Raw genomic sequence first — 17,794 nt, 5'->3', positions numbered from 1 at the left:
CATCATTTTCTTGGTATGGGAATTGTTCAAACCAAGAAAAGCATCTTCATACATCAGAAGAAATATGCAATGAAACTGCTGGAGAAATTTGGACTACAAGGTTGTAAGTCTGTGGTAACACCATTGGCAGCAAATGAAAGGTTATGCAAGAATGATGGGAGTGAAGCTGCAGATGAGTCTGAATACAGGAAATTGGTGGGAAGTCTTCTGTATCTTACTGTCACTAGACCAGATATAATGTTTGGTACTAGTCTCTTGGCAAGATTCATGCATGGTCCAACTAAGAAACATATGGGAACAGCAAGAAGAGTACTGAGATACATTCAAGGTACTATGGATTTTGACATTGAATATGTAAAAGGGAAGTCTGCAGTTCTTATTGGATATTGTGACAGTGACTGGGCTGGGAGTATTGATGACATGAAAAGTACATCAGGGTATGCTTTCAATCTTGGCTCAGGTGTGTTCTCTTGGGCATCAATTAAACAAAACACAGTGGCATTATCCACTGCAGAAGCAGAATATGTAAGTGCTGCTGAAGCAACATCTCAGGCCAAATGGTTAAGATTTGTGTTGGAAGACTTCGGAGAAGAACAAGTTGAACCTACTGTGCTAATGTGTGATAATACTTCAGCAATAGCTATTGCCAAGAATCCTGTGTTTCATCAGAAAACAAGACACATTAGCAGGAAATTTCATTTCATCAGAGATGCAATACAAGAGAATGAGATTGAACTTGTTTATTGCAAATCTGAAGAACAAATGGCAGATATTCTGACAAAGGCACTACCAAAGGAGAAGTTCAACTATTTCAGAGAAATGCTAGGAGTAAAGTCAGCTGCCAACTTAGAGGAGAGTGTTGATGTTTAAGCCTTGCAGCTGCCTTGTGTTTGTTGTGTTCTGTTTCATTGTGATTCAAAGTTTTTTTTTTCTCTTAGTTTTGAAATGTAAGGCTGAGATTAAATCAAAGCTAATAGGCTAAATGTATGTGTGTCTCATGGTATAACATCTCACTCATATGTGAGCATGTGAGATACACGTGAGTTTGTGTAATGGGAGAGGTAGTGCGCCTTCAAACGGCTATATCTTCCCCCACTCTACGTTTGTAGCTTTGTTAATCATTTCAGTCATAGCTGAATGAAATCAGAAAATACACAGAACTCTTCATCTTCTTCGCATCTCCATTTTCGTTTTTGTTCTTGGTTGAAATCAAAATCTTATTGATTTCTTCTTGGTTTTGTGCTCTGCTGTTCCATAGAACTCTAACAATGCAATGGTATGTCTGCTCTTTTCCAGTGGATTGCCATCATATTGCAGTGATTGCAAGGCCATGAGCTTTTCTGTGTACTTCTTTCTGGATTGTGCAACAACCATGGGTTGAGGCACATTAGAAGCAGCGTTGGTTGCAATCAGAAAACGCATTTGTTGCTTAGCAAACAAGGGGCAGTTGACGATGTTCGATAAGGTTTTCGATACAACAAACTGACTTCACCGGCAGCCTAGAGAAAATGTTGACGAGGATATCATTGTTGAGGTCCATCAAGTTTGAGTTCCTGTTGCTGCACCTGCCTTGTCTTTGCCTCGTCCTCCTTATCCTCCTCGTCTCCATTAGTCCTCCTTAATCAAGCAACAGAACAAAATACAACATTAACTTTGAAAGTACAAGAATCTTAAGATTGATTGAGAATTTAAAAATCATAAACAAGAAGCATAAAAGTTAATGTTTTATATTAATTATGTTATTTCCGTATCAAGTGAGAATTCATATGTTTCAGTCAAAAACCAATAGTTACAAAGAGTAATTACATGAGGGTAGATCTATATCATCTAAATATAAAATATTCCTCCAAATAAAAGATCGACACATTTGCAACCTATAATTAGGCTTAGATAAGTAAGGAATTTACAACATGAAATAAAATTAGAACTACGACTCTAAAGGAGAGATAACAAATTCTCAGAATGAATTGATGCAACTTATTATGGCGCATAACAAAAAAACTAAAATCAAAGAAAAAACAACTTGCACAAAAAATTATGAAAAGACATTGTACCTTATTTCTTAACAAGAACTTACTAATGTCGCTTAGATTTGCCCGTTTTATATTAGATCCAAACTTGAAAGTCTAAATCGCCGAGAGACTAGATTGCCTAAATTGCCGAGAGCTTCATCTATATCACTGCTAGCCTAGGTAGCCTATATTGCCACCAGCCTAGATCGCCTTAACTACCGCATGTCTAACCTATTTAACGTAAAAGGGTAAAGCTGACATTTTGAGACATTCATTGGTTAAAAATCCAAAAAATATGATTTCACAAATAGATAAGGAAAGTTGCTAATGACACGTCAAAAAAATCATCATACACTCCTCCATAATAAAAAAATAAGGGAGAAAAGAAGTGCATTATAAAATTTTCAAAGTGTTGGTAACAATTCTTGTGAATTTTTTTGGAGCGTAGTAATAATTTCATTTACAAGTGTCAGTAACATATCTTACATGCTTGTAAACCGAAAAGAAAAAAATACCTTACATGTGAAATTTGAAAAAAAAATATCCATGAACTCAACAAATAGAAAAAAGGGGAATTAAAAACAAGAAGGATATCTTTTTGTTTTTTAATTAACTTTAGAAGATCGAGTGAAGTTGATTTGCTTTTCACTGGCAGTGAAGTTACCTATTGTTATAAAAATTCTGTAGAGATTTGTTTTTAAAGGCCGGTTTTATGCTTTTTATGTCACCGGACATCTCATCCACATATATCACACTTCAAACCTCCTCACTTAGGTGGAGAAATAGTATTAAACCGTAGTACTGATGATAATGTTGATCGTTTAAGTTTGCGAACCTTTGAGTTCAAAAAATATAAGCGTTCATTTAGAAGTGCTTTTAAAAAGACTAAAACCACTTTTAGTGAAATTGATTTAGGATTCCAAAAGCACTTGTGGTTTTTGAAAGAAAAACTAGATATGTGCTTCTTGCAAAAGGCACTCAAAGTGTTTTTCTAGGATTCACTGGGATTTACTAAGAATTGGTTTAAAAAAACATTTCACCACAAGCGTTGTTAGTCATTTTAAAGCACTTCCAAACGAGCTGAAATTTTCATGTCACCATCTCAAATAATACTTCCACCACAACAATGAGAAGATGAGATACAAACCCAAAAATAAAGCTTTGTGGAAAGCAACATTAGTAATTTGAGATCATTTTATGATACAAAGCATGAGCACTTCCAAGAAACCTAATGACACAAAGCCACTGATGATATCGCACATCCACTCACTAGGCTGCCCAACTAAAGTATTTCTCTAAGAGCAGCTTCATGGCCCTTAAAAGCAAAAAGATAATCTGAACTTCAGTTTGACCACACATGAACAAGACCATGCCTATTTCCGGTATATATCTCATTGCGATCTTCATCATAGAAGAGAGCAGTTACGTCTTCCAAAGCCTCAGCGACTGTGCTTCTCACCAGAGATGAGTTGCTTAGCTTCCTTGAGGAGCCAGTGTTGCCTTCTGTGTCATCGACCTTGGGATCACCATTGCTCGGATTTATTTTGGCCAGGCATTTTCCGGTTAAGATATTGCTAACATGAATAGATCCAGCTGCAACAAAAACCAAATATGAGATGACAAAACAATATCCCCCAAACTTTCTTCATAACATCAAAGCTTAGTCGCTGTTTGCATTCATAAAAACAACCAGCTCGGCAATTTAAACGAACAAACTAGTTTCAGAGTTAGGTTTTTAGAAAATGACATCGACCATCTTTTGATCTATCAGCTGTGTGGATGTGTGTATTTACTAGAAAGATGCCAGGACCTATTGCTCGAGCAGAAACATAAGGTAATGAAGTTCATTAAACAGTCACAAGAAATATCAAGTTACATTTCTTTTATGGCCATTTAAAAATAAACCAAATTAAGTTTCGGTTTTGAGGTTTTAACCCCCATACTATATGTTACAGCCAGCATGAGCAGGAAGAGAACAAGGCTAACTAAGTGCCCAACTTCAAAAAACTAGACATGAAAAGGATGTTCCAGTTGACCGTGTATATCTCCCACAGATTTATTACTAACCAGACAGTGGACACACATGATCATTAGGTAAGATAATTGTTCTGAGAGCAGCCAAGAACTATAAAACCACTGGTTGTATTAAAAACTGAACAGGGAGTGGAAAGAAATACCATTTCCTTCCGACCAATGATCATCAGTATCGGCCTTGCAGTAAGATATGATAAGATCCTGATCGCTTGTTATATAAATGTTATTGGTATTGCAGTCAGGATGCCATAACAAGTGATCCTCAAATGCAGTGACAAGCTCTCCACGAAAGTTCCAGACAGACACCAATCGATTTCTGAATGTCAGGAATAGCTGGTTCTCATACAGAAAGATAAATGCTGATGGAGTTATGAAGTCTGTTCTGCTAACTTCCATCAGCTCAGCATTTCGAACCTGCAAGATAATTAAAAGTTGCTCAGGCATGGATAATCAAGGCAGCAAAAAACCAACTACCATTAATTGCTATAATTTACTTACATCCAGAATCTGAAGATTCTCATTTTCTTGCTTGACAAGAAGCTTTTCATTGAACTGTTCTATGAAGTCCACCTTCTTATTTCTATGAAGTAGATGATTGAAGTCTTTGAGAACTGTGCCATCTTCTATTGACAGAATTTTCAGAGGAACATGGCTACTTGCTCTGTTATAAATCAACAGCATGATGCCTGGACTGTTACAAACAACAGAAATCATGGAGTGCAGCGAATGCAGAAGAATTATATCAAGAACATAAGCATCACCCATTGGTTTGTGTGAGACACTAACAACAAACTATGCGAAGTAAGCACAGCCATTTTTCAACTAGAGATTGAGGGTAGGGAACATGACAAAGACATACCTGATTTTGATTTCTTGGACATGTTTGTCTGATATAGAGTACAGCATGGTATAGTTTTTCAGATCAAACACCTTGTATATACTGGCCCAGTACCACAAAAAGGGGGATGTCCGTTAGTATCCTATTGAATTTGGTAAACATATATGAGAAACGTTACACAATGAAAACCTACCTATCTTGTGCTGAGTATGTCAGCACCTTGCCATTAACATCATCAAACTCTACAAACCCAGGCCACTTCAAAGACTCAGACTCGAAAAGAGAAAAACCAGCTTCTGGCTGTCCCCTCCTTATATATCTAGCCAATGAATAAACAATAACAGAACATAAGAAACAGACAACCTATGACGGCACTGAAAAAGCTACACATAAATACTGAGTTCGATCTACCCACTCAATCCTTGTGGATCTGCATTTCAAAGAGCTGAAGTTGTCTGAAGCATACACCGAAACTGTGATGAGTGAATCATTGTTCTTATTATAGAACAAGCTTCGAATGACTTCATCAGGACTAACATTCATGAAACAAATCCTCTCGTTTTTCTCTGCAATATGAATAGCCAACTGAGAATAGGTAACAATACGGGCATGATAGAAGTTTTTCAATTGTTTTATCAACTGACTTACGTATAAAACTGCATTCACCCACGGTTGGGTCTTAATGCTTGGTTCAATCCAGTCTTGTTTCTACTATTCTAGTCATTTTAAATTCGATTATACTATTTAAATTGCGTATCTCCTCCTACAATTATTGGGATTTATCTTTCAATGATTGACTAACAAAATCTATTGTAATATCTGCTACATTGGGAAAAATATACGGAATATAAATGTATAACAAATGGGTACCCATAATAAATACTGTTCTGCATATTCAATACAGTTTGGCATGTTATTACCTCTACTAAAAGCTGCGCAAACACCAGAGTGTGCAAGAGCAAAAACGATGTCACGTGCAGAAACTATCTCAATGACCTTTGTCCTTTTCATCAGAAAAGGCAATATGGCCGAAGAATGCCCCTTGGGATCATGAGTATCATATTGCTCCTGAAGCAGAAATTAACTAATTAGATACCAAAAAAAAAAAACACAGCATGTCATTGATAACCACCATGATATGCTTGACAGATAAAGTAAGGATTACCATGAATATCAACTTTACTGTTTCAACAGTAAAAGAAAAAAATGTTGGGTCATAAGTTGGAGACATTTGTTAGAGTGACCGTCATCCCCCCACGTGTTGTTACCAATCCACTTATGTTATACCACACTAATTATTTACCAACACTATGCCCTAGGTCCCTAATATATGAACCCCTTCACCCACACATATCATAACACATAGATTAGTAACATCACGTGACTGCCACACAAAAAATTATTCCATAACTTGAGCTTCTAATGCTCCGTAATACGCGGAGTAGACAATTAATGAATTCATCTCCCATTGGAAAGTTCTCAGAGGAACAAATTTAGTAGGTAATTAATATGACCACAAGATTTACTCTAGGGCCAACTTCAGCAGAATCTACAGAGACAAACCCTAGACAATAAAAAAGTACAGAAACCAAGACGACAGCGATATGAGCCGGGTGGAAAACAGCAGATCAAAACATCTCTATAATGTCAAAAATGGTCCCCAATTCAATTTCAAGTTTCAAGTATCTTACTTTGCTTCAAAGAATTGTTCTAAGTTGAATCCCCAGCAAAATATCAAACAAAAATAAATAACCCAACAATATAAACAAATTTTCAGGTGAAAAAATTGAAAAATTTCAATTGCATTGGATTAATAATAGCAAGAGGAAATTAAATAAATGAGAAGAAATCGAACCACGAGGTGCATGTTGCGGAACCTCTCCTGGGAATTGCTCATCCCAAAAGCCCGATCACGCTTCGAAGAAATCTCACGCCTCTGAAGCTTCTTCACGCTGTTAACGAACCCATCGGAACCACCCCTCCTCTTCTTCGCCACCACTCGCCGCCCCGAGCACGGCCGAGGACTCGCCGATATCCTCCTTCCCACTTCCATTCTCAACCCTCAGATTCTGGTTCATACACCACCCAACATATATTCGAATTCAAATTCAAATTCAAATTCAAATATTTTATATATATATTATATATACACACACCCAATATCCTCCCTTCCAATATAGATGAAATCGAAGCCTTTTGGATCACAACAATTCCCCAAGAACCCTAATTTTGTCCATCATCTGGAAAGCGCTTTTGAGAGGGGTTGAAAATTGGGAGAGCTTTGAAAAAGTGTCCGAGAACCAGCAATTATATATGAATATAATCAGAATAAGAGTAAATTGTAGCTATGTCCCTTAACTTTAACTCAATTGGAGCAATGGTCCCTCAACTAAAAATCCATTACCTTTGGTCCCTCAACTTATCAAAACGTGCAGCTATGGTCCCTCAACTAAAAATCCATTACCATTGGTCCCTGAACTTTAATTCAAGTGGAGAAATGTTCCTTTAACTTTAATCCAATTGTAGCAATGGTCCTTACAATATAACTCGTTTTGACAAATTTTTTGACATAGTTGACGAAAAGAACCATAATTATACACTTTGATGAGTTGAGGGACCCTAATTATATAAATGGTCATTCCAACATAGCTTATTTTGACAAAATTTTGACAAAATTGATGAAAAGGACTATAGCTACACATTTTGATAAGTTGAGGGACCAATGGTAATTGATTTTTAGTTGAGGGACCATTGTTCCAATTTGATTAAAGTTGAGGGACCATTTGTACAATTTACTCATCAGAATAAAATAGCAGACGATAATTATCAATAAATAAATAAATAAAAAGGGAAAAAAGATGGGCACGTTCCAGATATGTAATTACAATTAAATAAATTATTAATTTCTATTTCCCGATTTTCTGAAATTTTGAATGTGGCCCGCCAATCCGACACCGCCAAATGCTAAGCCCTACCGTCATTCTTTTGGGTTTTTTTTTTCTTTATTTTTTTATTTTTACAAACAATCGATAATTTACTCTAAATGATTCTATGTTGCGGGAAGGGTTTAAATACGGAAAGTAATAGATATTTTTTTTAATGTCAAAGGACGTAGTAGAATTAAAATTACCAAGGTCTCGTGAAGTATCCGACATCGAATAGTACTATTTAATAATATGCGGTGTTTGATGTTATTTCATATTAAATTAGCATCGGATTATTTATGAGATTCTGCCTATTTTATGTGATGCGTGACGGATAATTTATACACTCTAAATCGTCGGTATTATTACTCGGGTCGCTGGAAACAAAATCAAGTTGACTCTTTTTTTATCTCTCCCTTGTTGATTACTCCAACGCCTTCCTGATCCATCTTCCCAACCAGTATTCCTTCTCTCTTTCGACAAAGAAGGAACCAGAGTTTGGGGTGTGCGACTGTATATGGTTGATGGAGATGGGGATTGGGTGGTGGAATAAGTTGGAATTGTGGCTAATCGATGAACATGCCATCGACCTTTATTTGTAGATGCTCATGGCGAACATCCATGGTGGCAACGTTTTCGTTTGGATCATAGGTGGTGGTTTTTAGTTTTTTCCCATCAAATCGATGGCTCTAATACAAAATTTGGTTTTAAATTGTGAAACTCAATGCCATAAAATGCTCTTCAATCTTCTTTTAAGAAAGTAAATGAACATGATAATCTTTGATTCTTTGTGCATCAGCAACTTTTATTAATAAGAGGAAGAATAACGGACAAAAACCAATGTTCTAAAAAACGGATTGTGAACTTATTGTACATATGTCATCCTACAATACTCCTTACTATGGTTATATGGCATATATGCTTAAATTTTGGACTTGTTGGATACTATTTTTGCATTTTATTATTATTTTATTATCTTATACATGAATTTCATACAAATATAATTTTTTGTAAGTGTCAATATGTACTTATTTACAAGATATACTAAATCTGCCTTAACCCCACCTAGCCGTCGAGGCGCTAGGCGCTAGCCCACCATCCGACTAGCGCCTAACGTTTTTTAGAACCTTGATAAAAACAAGTCCAAGATGAATTGAGTTTTTTTTTTTTTTTTTTTTTTAACTAAGAACAGATCTGATCAATGCTCTTTAATTTGTCTATTCTCTTAAAAAGTATATAGACATTTTTTTTTAAATCCAATTTTTAATCTGGTACCGCACCAAATACCCGATTAAATAGTCAGTACGTCCGACTAAATAGTCAGTACTATCGGATGACATATTATCCTATTTTACTGAAATAGTCAGTATAATCCGAGCTGTCAAACGACGCCTAAATGTATGCATTTGGGACGACCACATTTTTAGTCGAAATTATTACAAGGTTTACTTTTCTCAGATTCCACTATATTAATTTTTGCATTTTGGATGTTTGATTTTTTGGTCATTGGTTAAATTGACGACATGCCATACATAATACCTTATAGATTGACATGAAAATCACAGTTCTTCCGGATACACCAAAAATAATCTTCATAGAGTTTCGGCTTCTCCTCAACCGATGCTTCCTACCCAAAACATAAACTAGGTGCACAATTTTATCTCAATTTTGTAAGGGTAGTTTCTAGGCAATTAAAAAAAAACGAGTTGTGTATTTACTACGTCATAAATTCAACGGAGAACAACTCATTTTGAAAATCACCTTGTAAAGTTGGAGCAAAATTTAGTTGGCCCTGAGCGTTGGTACCATATGGGCGTCTGGTGCCCCACAACTTAAAAGGTTTTAAGCAAACTAAGATGCAATGAACTTATAGCTCAAAGTGATTAAGATTTAAGAGTGTTTATCGTTCCAATCGACGTTTTATATTCAATTTTATCTTCCCACTATTGCTTGAATAAATAATACTAAAAATAAAAGAAAAAACAGGCAGAGGACGGCGACGCCAATGCTGGGACAAAATGACTGTTGCACCATGGATATTCATCGTGTAAGAACAAAATGACAATCAGGCGGGGGGAGTTTTGGGCTCGGCTGCTGAACATGATGTGGTGGTCGAGGGACTGGCATTGACCACACGTTGTCAGGTACGAATGTTGTACCTGACAACGTGCCTCTCGATAAGGTCTGTCGTCATAAGCACAAATAAAATATCCTCATTGCTCGGGTCAAAAACTCGGTTAACAACAGTACCATCTCTGGACCAGTCACTTCTTTAGTTTCATTAACAAATTGGCAGCTCCTCCATGGTCATGACCGTTTGATCATCTTCTTGTTCGTCGTCCAATTCCCAGATAGACAGTGCGCGGGTGGACGGGTCGTACGCACACATCGCGGAAACAACATTTCTAACGAGCTCTACTGCTTGCAGTAGAGAAGCTAGTACTATCAGTGTTCTCGATCATGAACGGGTCCAACCAATACAACATGTTACTGAGTGAATAAAAATGTCTACATCTTGAAATGAGTTTGAATTCAGACTCAATCCAGTACATTTACTACTAATTCGGCGGCAGATCCTATGGCCGACGCCCCACCTCTTTCGAGAAGCGAAATGGCCAGTTCAGATTCATGCCACCCTCTCAAAGCGCCCGCCAATTTCCTCAACGTCTCCACCTTCACTTCTCGTATCCACATCGGAGCAAAGTTCACCATCAAACCCACCAAACAAGAAACATAAGCTTTCCAAGTAGCTGGATGACAACCAAGTGATCTGTTCCCCTCCAATGACCCTGCCAGAAAGTCCATGTGGATCCCGACCACCCTGGCTCTTCTAGAGTGTGCCCATGATGGCAAGTTGTCTCCGATGCCCCATTCGATTGAGCCGGACAGAATCACCAGATACGCCATTGCATACCCCTCCATTACACGAGACACAGCATTCGCCTCCCCGAGTCTCTCTTCCTTTGATGAGAGTAACCAGTTTGGGATGGTTTCCCGGTACAGTTCTTGAACTAGCTGGACTCCGCCTGCCACGCACAAGAGACTTGCACCAAGTGAGGCCACTTCCTTTATCTTTACAATGGCTAGGCTCTGTGATACCTGACTAGAATTCAAGCGAGGGGAATCTGTGCTTGCACATCTGGTGGCTAATTTCATAGCATACTCTGCTACTAGTCCTACAATCACACCACTCACATGTTGGACAACGTGTATTGTCCGACAAGAGCTCAGGTATAGAAACCCAGGTGCCACGAAAGGACGAGCATTAATATCTGCAATGGTTAAACCCAATAGACCGTTCACACCGCTTTGACCGGACAAAGAAGAGGTTGAAACATGGAACGTGCCAAGAAATGAGGAGAAGCAACTTCTCAGAAGCTGCGCAAGAGCATCTTTGTTTTGTCCAAATATGGCGCGAGAAGTTGATACAACAATGAAATTATGCCAGCGGCGGACCTTTTGAGCCCACAAACAGCCTAAAATAGGCATGCTAGGCCAATCACAACTCAATGCACAGTTCTCCAAGGCCAACCCAGCAACAGCATAGATGTATTCAACGCTCTTCTCGAGTTTAAAAGTAATGGTTAAACTCACAAGAGCAGCCATTGGAAGTGGGAGTGTTGCAGTTGAAATCTCTGCAAGGCAATAAAAGGGTTTTAGTATTGGAAATGCAAAGGATATCCTTCGGTGAGTATGACCTTACATAAGTTGAACCAATCATTATCAATCTCTATGAGCATCTGTGTGTGAGCTATAGCACCATAATAGGATTAACAGAATGAATCCTACTAAGAATATGAAGACAAATGAAGTTTAATTACCAGAGGCACAGCTCGGAACATTGACACCAACAGCATTGAGTATTTCGTTTATTTCAGACTCAACTGTTTGAAGAACCGCTGCTGGACTAGGCCAATCTATTCCATTCATAGGCACTGGTTTCCATATACCATGAGTAACTTCTGCAGAGAAGTAACTAATTATGGCAGCTAGAGAAGCAGGCAGAAACTCAACGAGGTCTCTCAGGCCTGCCAAAGCATTTAAGGGACCATTAGAAGGAATTTCATCTAAAATTTAAGTAAACTAAACATCCTAATTTCCATAAGGTTACATATCCATCAGCTGTATGAAAGAAGCCGAATTTAGAAACAAAAGCTAAAACCATTTAATGAGCTTTGATTGACAAGTGCAGTAGCATCCGACTAACCTGTTGTCAGGTCCCGAGATGAAAGCCTGCCATGGGCGCAAGCAGTTAACATGGCCTCAAGGACAAAAGGAATGGCTTCCAATACCTCCCAAGCAGGAAGCACTGGTCTCTGACACGCATCCTCTCTAGTATCTGCAGGGGAGCCACTAATACTGGCGCTTGATGGTCCAGAAGAGTTACTTGATGGTGCCCCACTTCTAGTTATTTTCCAGTAAATCATATTTAATATCTTATTAGCAACTTCATGGACAGGATTTCCACTAGAGAGACTGGAAAGTGTTGAAGCTGTACAAGATTTGTGTTGACGGTACCAGGCTTGTAACTTTGGATAAGAATCAATGCACATAGCTTCCACAGATGATGATTCAAGCTGATCCCCACTGCCGTTTGTCTCATTCCCGGAGGGTGCAAACTGGCCATTGCGCAATAACAAAAGATACTCCAACGTCAGCACACCTCCAACTGGTCCTCCTCTGTCCGTAATGTATTGCTCAAGAGGTGGTCTATAAAATTTCCATAGACGAAATAGAAAAAGAAATGCCAAAGAAAAGACCATGTAAATGGAGGACTCGTCACCCATGCTTGATTTCTTATTTGACGCAGGCTTATGTGATCCAAAGACCTCACAAAGCGGAATTAAAGAAGCTGCAACTTCAGGGACCTGTATGAATAGAGATTTTTTGGAGCCATAAAAACGCCAGAACTTCAACTTCATATGACTTACTTGAAATCAACTACGAAGAACGGCTTTACGAGAAGAAACATGCCAAGTTTAAGTAATTCTATGATATCAATATACAAACCATGAGACTATTTCACTCACCTTACCATGCAAAGAAAGGATGTGAACTGTATCAATATAGGAAGCTCCGAAAAGGAGGGCACTCAGCATTGACATATAATCAATTAAGTGACTTCTTGGTCCAGTATGATTTGGAGGTACAGGAGGAGAAAGAAGCTTCACCACAAAGTGCACAACATGTTCCTGAAAGCGGCAAAGTTCAGGGATCCAAACGTAATTCTCTTAATAATAATTTTCTTAAAAGCCAAACCATTGTCAAATTTGAAGAACGACATGAGTTAAAAGCACCATTAGGTTCTTCGAGAAAAATAGGACTTGAAAAATAATCAAATGTAAAATCTCCAGCATTACTGCATGAATTTGCAACCTGAATGTTCCATCCACTTCTGAGAGATGCACCACATAGAATTTTTGCAGCGGCTGACTTCTCCTCATCAGACCCATTTAGTGCAATATGATATAACTTCTTTATCTCTTCTAAACTTGAACAGGAGAAAGAGAAGAAAATAATCAGCTAAAGATCAGCTCGTATTTTACTAATTTCAGATGTTTTTTATTTTACCTTGAAGCTGGTGTCGTGATAAGGGAGTTTATTAGGGAATCCCTCAGTGGTTCTCCTTCCATGAATGTTGACCAAGGGGATTTTTGAATTGGTGTTGTGTTTGACAGTGACATCGTGGATGCAGACATATAACCGGGCCAAAAATATGCTGATGTGTCAATTAAATTTCTTGCAATGCAAGCTTCCACAATAAGATGCCTCATGTCACCACCTGAAAAACATGGGAGGCAATTGCAAAATTATTACCGGAACCAAATTCAGAGACAGTAGAGGGATGCATGTTTACACTTTTTCTTTAATATGAGATCCACGCCTAAAATAAACATCCATTAATCATGATCAAATCAAAATGAGTGGTGAGACAGATTTCTAAAATAAACCTGCTTTGATACAGACGTGACCACCACTGCCTCCTGTTGTATCCTTTTCATTCTTGGAATTACGTACAAAACGAGCTGATTTTGTTGCTGCAATATTAGCTGAATCAACCACTGATGAAGGAGGGCATAAGAGGCCAGAGAAGTTTCCAAGGGCCTGAAGAGAAGAAATCAGGCCCTGTTTCTTTGACATATTAGCTTTACCACCCATTTTGTGTTCATATCCGTTCTCCGTATTCCCAGATACAGTATCTCCCTGAATAGGAGAGGAATTCATTTTGGTCTCATCCTTCAAAATGTTAGCAATGGCCAAGGGGACAATACACAGAAGAATACATAGACGGGACTCAAGATGTGGTACAGGGCCTTCAAGAGGGTCACGTTCCTGCAAAAGAAGAATGAAGGAGAAATTAACTATCTATGCTAGTTTTTTTCTTTTCTAAATATATGCTGACATGGAGTAGTCTCAACTCGTTGCACAAGTCGAAGGGCTGAGAGCCAGAGTGCTAGGAAGGTTTCTTGCCAGCTTGCCTGGTTAAATACTTGCAGCGTCGTGATTCCTTCTGCACTGGGTCAGTGAAATTAGGAATTAATTGAATTTCTTGCAGTTTTCTTTTCTTTATTCACTCGGAGCTAAAGTCCGACATGCGGGCATGCATACATATAAATTCATTTGAGACTCTTCAAAAGGACTTTACCTGCAAGTATATCAATAACTGATTTAATAGAAAGTTGCTTCCCATCCATTGCATTTTCCATGTATATATCGAAACGGACCCAACAAGTGGAATGACCAAATCCTGAGTTGCAGTGGAATACTGGCTTCTGAGATCCATTATCAAGAAGCACCCCAACGAACTGGTGCTTATTTAACTGGTATTTAAAACCCGAGACTCTTTGGATGTTGGCAGACAATCTTGCCAACGGTTCCACTGCAGACCTCAAATCTGAGGATGCACGATGATGTCCTTCGAGAAATCGTAGCCTCTGCAGGAGGCCATTGAATATTTCAGGCCTATGAATAGATGTGGATTAGACAAAAAAGTTATTATTAGTCTCTCGACAATCAACATGCATCCTTCTTCATATGAATGTTTTTGGTTCACTGACAGAGCAATGTAAGAAAATTATTAAACAGTGTGAGTTGTCAATATTGCATGGTTGGATTCTGACAGCATCTGCAAACTGAAGGTGAGAAATATTATATTTGAGAGGCTTACATATTCAAGTGAACAAGTCGAAGCAGAACCAAAGCTTTTCTGCTTGCAGTTAGTTTCGCCAGCACCTCTATGGCCAAAAAAGAATTCATTTTCCTTATTCGTTCACGATGTTCTTTAACTTTGAGATTCTGACTTTCTCTGGAATCAATTTCCATATTTCTGTAGTCTGCACCTCCAAAATCTGATCTCGGCCTTTTTCGGGATGTCATTTTGAATCCCCAATCATCCAACGTGCTGTCAATCAAGCTGCTGATTACACTGAAAAAGAACAAGACGAAGGCATGTCCAAGCTCCACAACACGAACCTTATAAGTCTGAGAAAGCTCAAGGGCAACATCAATGGATTCCGTTATCCTGAAAGACAGAAGAACGAAAATTTCAGCAGTTCATTCAATTGATTGAGTGCAAAAACCATGCTAACAATGTCGGTATTCCTTTTCCCAAACATTTTCACTTGTGCTGACGAAACCAAATTAAACTATCTAAACCAAGACAGAAAACTTTCACCTAAGTTTAAAAAATGCATAGAGATTAAACCATCTAACCAACCAAGATGCGAACTTTCCACCAAAATTGAACCATCTAAACCACAATGGCATTAGGCAAACGGAAAATTAATCAAAATAGAGCATAATATAAGCTTGGCACACTCACTTTTCTTTGGAAACATCACCAGAAAGCGGACCACATGAAAATGCATATCTCCTTAGGAGTTCAAGATACAGTCTATAAGCTTCTGGTTGAGACCATCTATGAGGAATCACCCTGCAACATAAAAGCACACAAAAACAAGCAATCAAACAAAACCATGATAACAATGTCAACGTGCTAATCGGGTAGCGAATTTCACCCCATTTAGCCATATGCACTCCAAATTGAATATTTTATAATCTTTTCTGCACTCGAATGCGGCTAAAAGATGAGTGTCAAAATCGCTAGACAAAACAATAAAAAAAGGAGCGAGTGGGGGAAGTGATGAGCGACCGATCCGGCAAAACAACTCAAAAGATAAAGAAGTATCATTAATTTCTTCATGCTCGTTCCAAGTTCGAATTCCCATTTTGTGCAAATAAGAATCCCCTTCTTTACATGATTTCTTCTTCAGATAGATAGATATAGGATCTATGGAGCAATTACTTAGAAGCACATTTTGTGAGTACCTGGAAGACAGCATGGAGAGGATATGGAGAGGGGAGAGGAGGCCGGAGGAGAGAGCAATGTCAAGAAACTTCCAAAGGGAAGGTCGGTTGTGTTGGAAGCAGAGTTGGGAAACCAACACTTCCCCCAACTCAATGCTCGGAGCTGCCTCAACCCATTTCCTCACTTCCACCGCCCACTCCACCGGGCTCTCCGTCTCCCTCCGCTTCCCCGCCGTCACCAGCTCCGCTACCCGACGCTGCAATTCACTCCCCATTCCAAATTCCAGTAGACCCCACCAGCAAAGTTCCTCCCTTTCCTATCCAATCCATAGTGTTTTGGATTTGCTCAAATTTATAGTTTAAAATTCCCCATTTGTACAGTCCCGCTGCTGCAGCTGCTCACGCAACGTAAATAATAATAAAATATTGGTATTTACAATTTTGTGTGCAAAGATGTAGGAACACCAACCGCATCCACTCCCTAATCAATCTCAAACTCTCTTCACGCATGAGAAAAGCTTCGAGAACTCTTTCGGCACCGTCGAGTCGTGGGCAAAGACCTCACTTGCCCCAAGCCAGCGGAAGATTTGTTGCTATTGACCAATCTCTTCAACGACCGGGGGCTGCCGCTGCCCCTTTGAATTCAGAGAGTCCTCCTCCCAACTCTTCGCTAAAAGCACGTTAGCTTGACTGTTGAAATGTGTAGAGAGAGAGGATTACAATGTCAAGGGTCAAAACCCAAAAGCACGTAATTCGGAGCAGATAATTCGCGTCCTACCATTATAAAATATTGACATGAAAATATGAGATGACGGATGCTAACTTCTTCAACAAAAACTCTCTATTTTAACATACATTATTGTATTTATTATTAAAAATTTATTTTCTTTTAGATTTGATTATAATTTAAGAAAAATTAATGAAAATAATTCGAAAATTTTGAATTTTAACTATAGAAACAAAATAACGGGTAAAATAAATAGTACATTAATTAATTTTTTAATATAAAAATATAATTTTTTATTAAAATAAACAATATCGAAAACTTTTCGTTAAAATCACTTATAATTTATTCACCATTATATTTTCCTTCTAGGCTCTCTTTCTCATCTCTGAATCAATTCTTTTGCTCTCTCCATCTTTTTTTCACCGTCCAATCCTTTGAGACTCTCTCATATCTTTCCAGAAGCAATTCTTATACTCTTCTCTTCTCCATTTTTTCCCCACCCAAACTTTTGAGATTCTTTTCCCCCAACGTTTTGAGATTCTCTCCCATCTTTTTCTAGAAGCAATTCTTTCGCTCTCTCTCTTCTCCATTTTTCTCTCTCCCATCTTTCTCTAGAAGCAATTTTTTACTCTCTCCTCTCCATTTTTTTCTCCACCCAAATCCTTCGAGACTCTCTCTTCTTTCTCTAGGAGTAGATGTGGTAAATCGATGCATTATGTTGCAAATAGGTACCAGTTAAGATCGTTTAATATGACTGTCAATTGTGTGGCTTTGTCAAACGTTCTCTTTCTTAGTATAAAAATAAAGAACTTTAACAAAAAGATTCTAAGACTGTTTACTGTGACGAAAAATCATATTTTTACACTAAAAAGTCAATCATAATACTATTCACTTCACCTTTTATTTTGTCCTTAATGTTAAAACTCAAAGTTTTCAAGTCATTTTCATTAGT

General features: G+C 38.1%; 2 protein-coding genes across 5 annotated transcripts; both read right to left on the bottom strand.

Annotated features, from left to right (window-relative positions):
• Positions 1-3,152: 3,152 nt before the first annotated feature.
• Positions 3,153-7,216, bottom strand: LOC103433791 (uncharacterized). Of its 2 annotated transcripts, XM_029101355.2 has the most exons (9): positions 7,041-7,192; positions 6,740-6,953; positions 5,805-5,952; positions 5,300-5,450; positions 5,078-5,203; positions 4,906-4,986; positions 4,545-4,737; positions 4,190-4,460; positions 3,153-3,605 (listed from the first exon to the last, which is right to left on the bottom strand). In XM_029101355.2, the coding sequence occupies exons 2-9, from the start codon at positions 6,935-6,937 to the stop codon at positions 3,355-3,357; spliced, it is 1,419 nt and encodes a 472-aa protein (XP_028957188.2). In that variant the 5' UTR covers positions 6,938-6,953; positions 7,041-7,192; the 3' UTR covers positions 3,153-3,354. The 2 variants fall into 2 exon arrangements, with proteins under 2 accessions (XP_028957188.2, XP_008370305.3); XM_008372083.4 differs by having other exon boundaries at positions 6,740-7,216.
• Positions 7,217-10,269: 3,053 nt separating this feature from the next.
• Positions 10,270-16,935, bottom strand: LOC103433790 (mediator of RNA polymerase II transcription subunit 33A-like). 3 transcript variants are annotated; one of them, XM_017331680.3, is made up of 13 exons: positions 16,137-16,935; positions 15,631-15,741; positions 14,977-15,330; positions 14,455-14,771; positions 14,228-14,319; positions 13,760-14,141; positions 13,380-13,590; positions 13,185-13,299; positions 12,839-13,000; positions 12,569-12,676; positions 12,016-12,427; positions 11,630-11,836; positions 10,270-11,443 (listed from the first exon to the last, which is right to left on the bottom strand). In XM_017331680.3, the coding sequence occupies exons 1-13, from the start codon at positions 16,388-16,390 to the stop codon at positions 10,347-10,349; spliced, it is 3,822 nt and encodes a 1,273-aa protein (XP_017187169.3). In that variant the 5' UTR covers positions 16,391-16,935; the 3' UTR covers positions 10,270-10,346. The 3 variants fall into 3 exon arrangements, with proteins under 3 accessions (XP_017187169.3, XP_028957187.2, XP_028957186.2); XM_029101354.2 differs by having other exon boundaries at positions 12,016-12,676; positions 16,137-16,510; positions 16,585-16,786; XM_029101353.2 differs by having other exon boundaries at positions 12,016-12,676.
• Positions 16,936-17,794: the final 859 nt, after the last annotated feature.

This window comes from Malus domestica, chromosome 04, assembly GCF_042453785.1.
Source record: "Malus domestica chromosome 04, GDT2T_hap1".
In the NCBI taxonomy this organism is placed as follows: Eukaryota; Viridiplantae; Streptophyta; class Magnoliopsida; order Rosales; family Rosaceae; genus Malus; species Malus domestica.
This window is presented reverse-complemented; position numbering and strand designations above follow the sequence as displayed.

What these genes read in the sequence shown, in the direction of transcription:
- LOC103433790 (XM_029101353.2), bottom strand. Translation starts at nt 16,390, where the DNA reads ATGGGGAGTGAATTGCAGCGTCGGGTAGCGGAGCTGGTGACGGCGGGG. An exon ending in CCCTTCGACTTGTGCAACGA is followed by an intron (nt 14,142 to 14,227) that starts GTTGAGACTACT and finishes CTTCTTTTGCAG; the next exon opens with GAACGTGACCCTCTTGAAGG. An exon ending in TCCTTTCTTTGCATGGTAAG is followed by an intron (nt 12,677 to 12,838) that starts GTGAGTGAAATA and finishes CTATTCATACAG; the next exon opens with GTCCCTGAAGTTGCAGCTTC.
- LOC103433791 (XM_008372083.4), bottom strand. Translation starts at nt 6,937, where the DNA reads ATGGAAGTGGGAAGGAGGATATCGGCGAGTCCTCGGCCGTGCTCGGGG. An exon ending in TTGCGCAGCTTTTAGTAGAG is followed by an intron (nt 5,451 to 5,804) that starts GTAATAACATGC and finishes TTCATATTGCAG; the next exon opens with AGAAAAACGAGAGGATTTGT. An exon ending in AGAATCTTCAGATTCTGGAT is followed by an intron (nt 4,461 to 4,544) that starts GTAAGTAAATTA and finishes ATTATCTTGCAG; the next exon opens with GTTCGAAATGCTGAGCTGAT.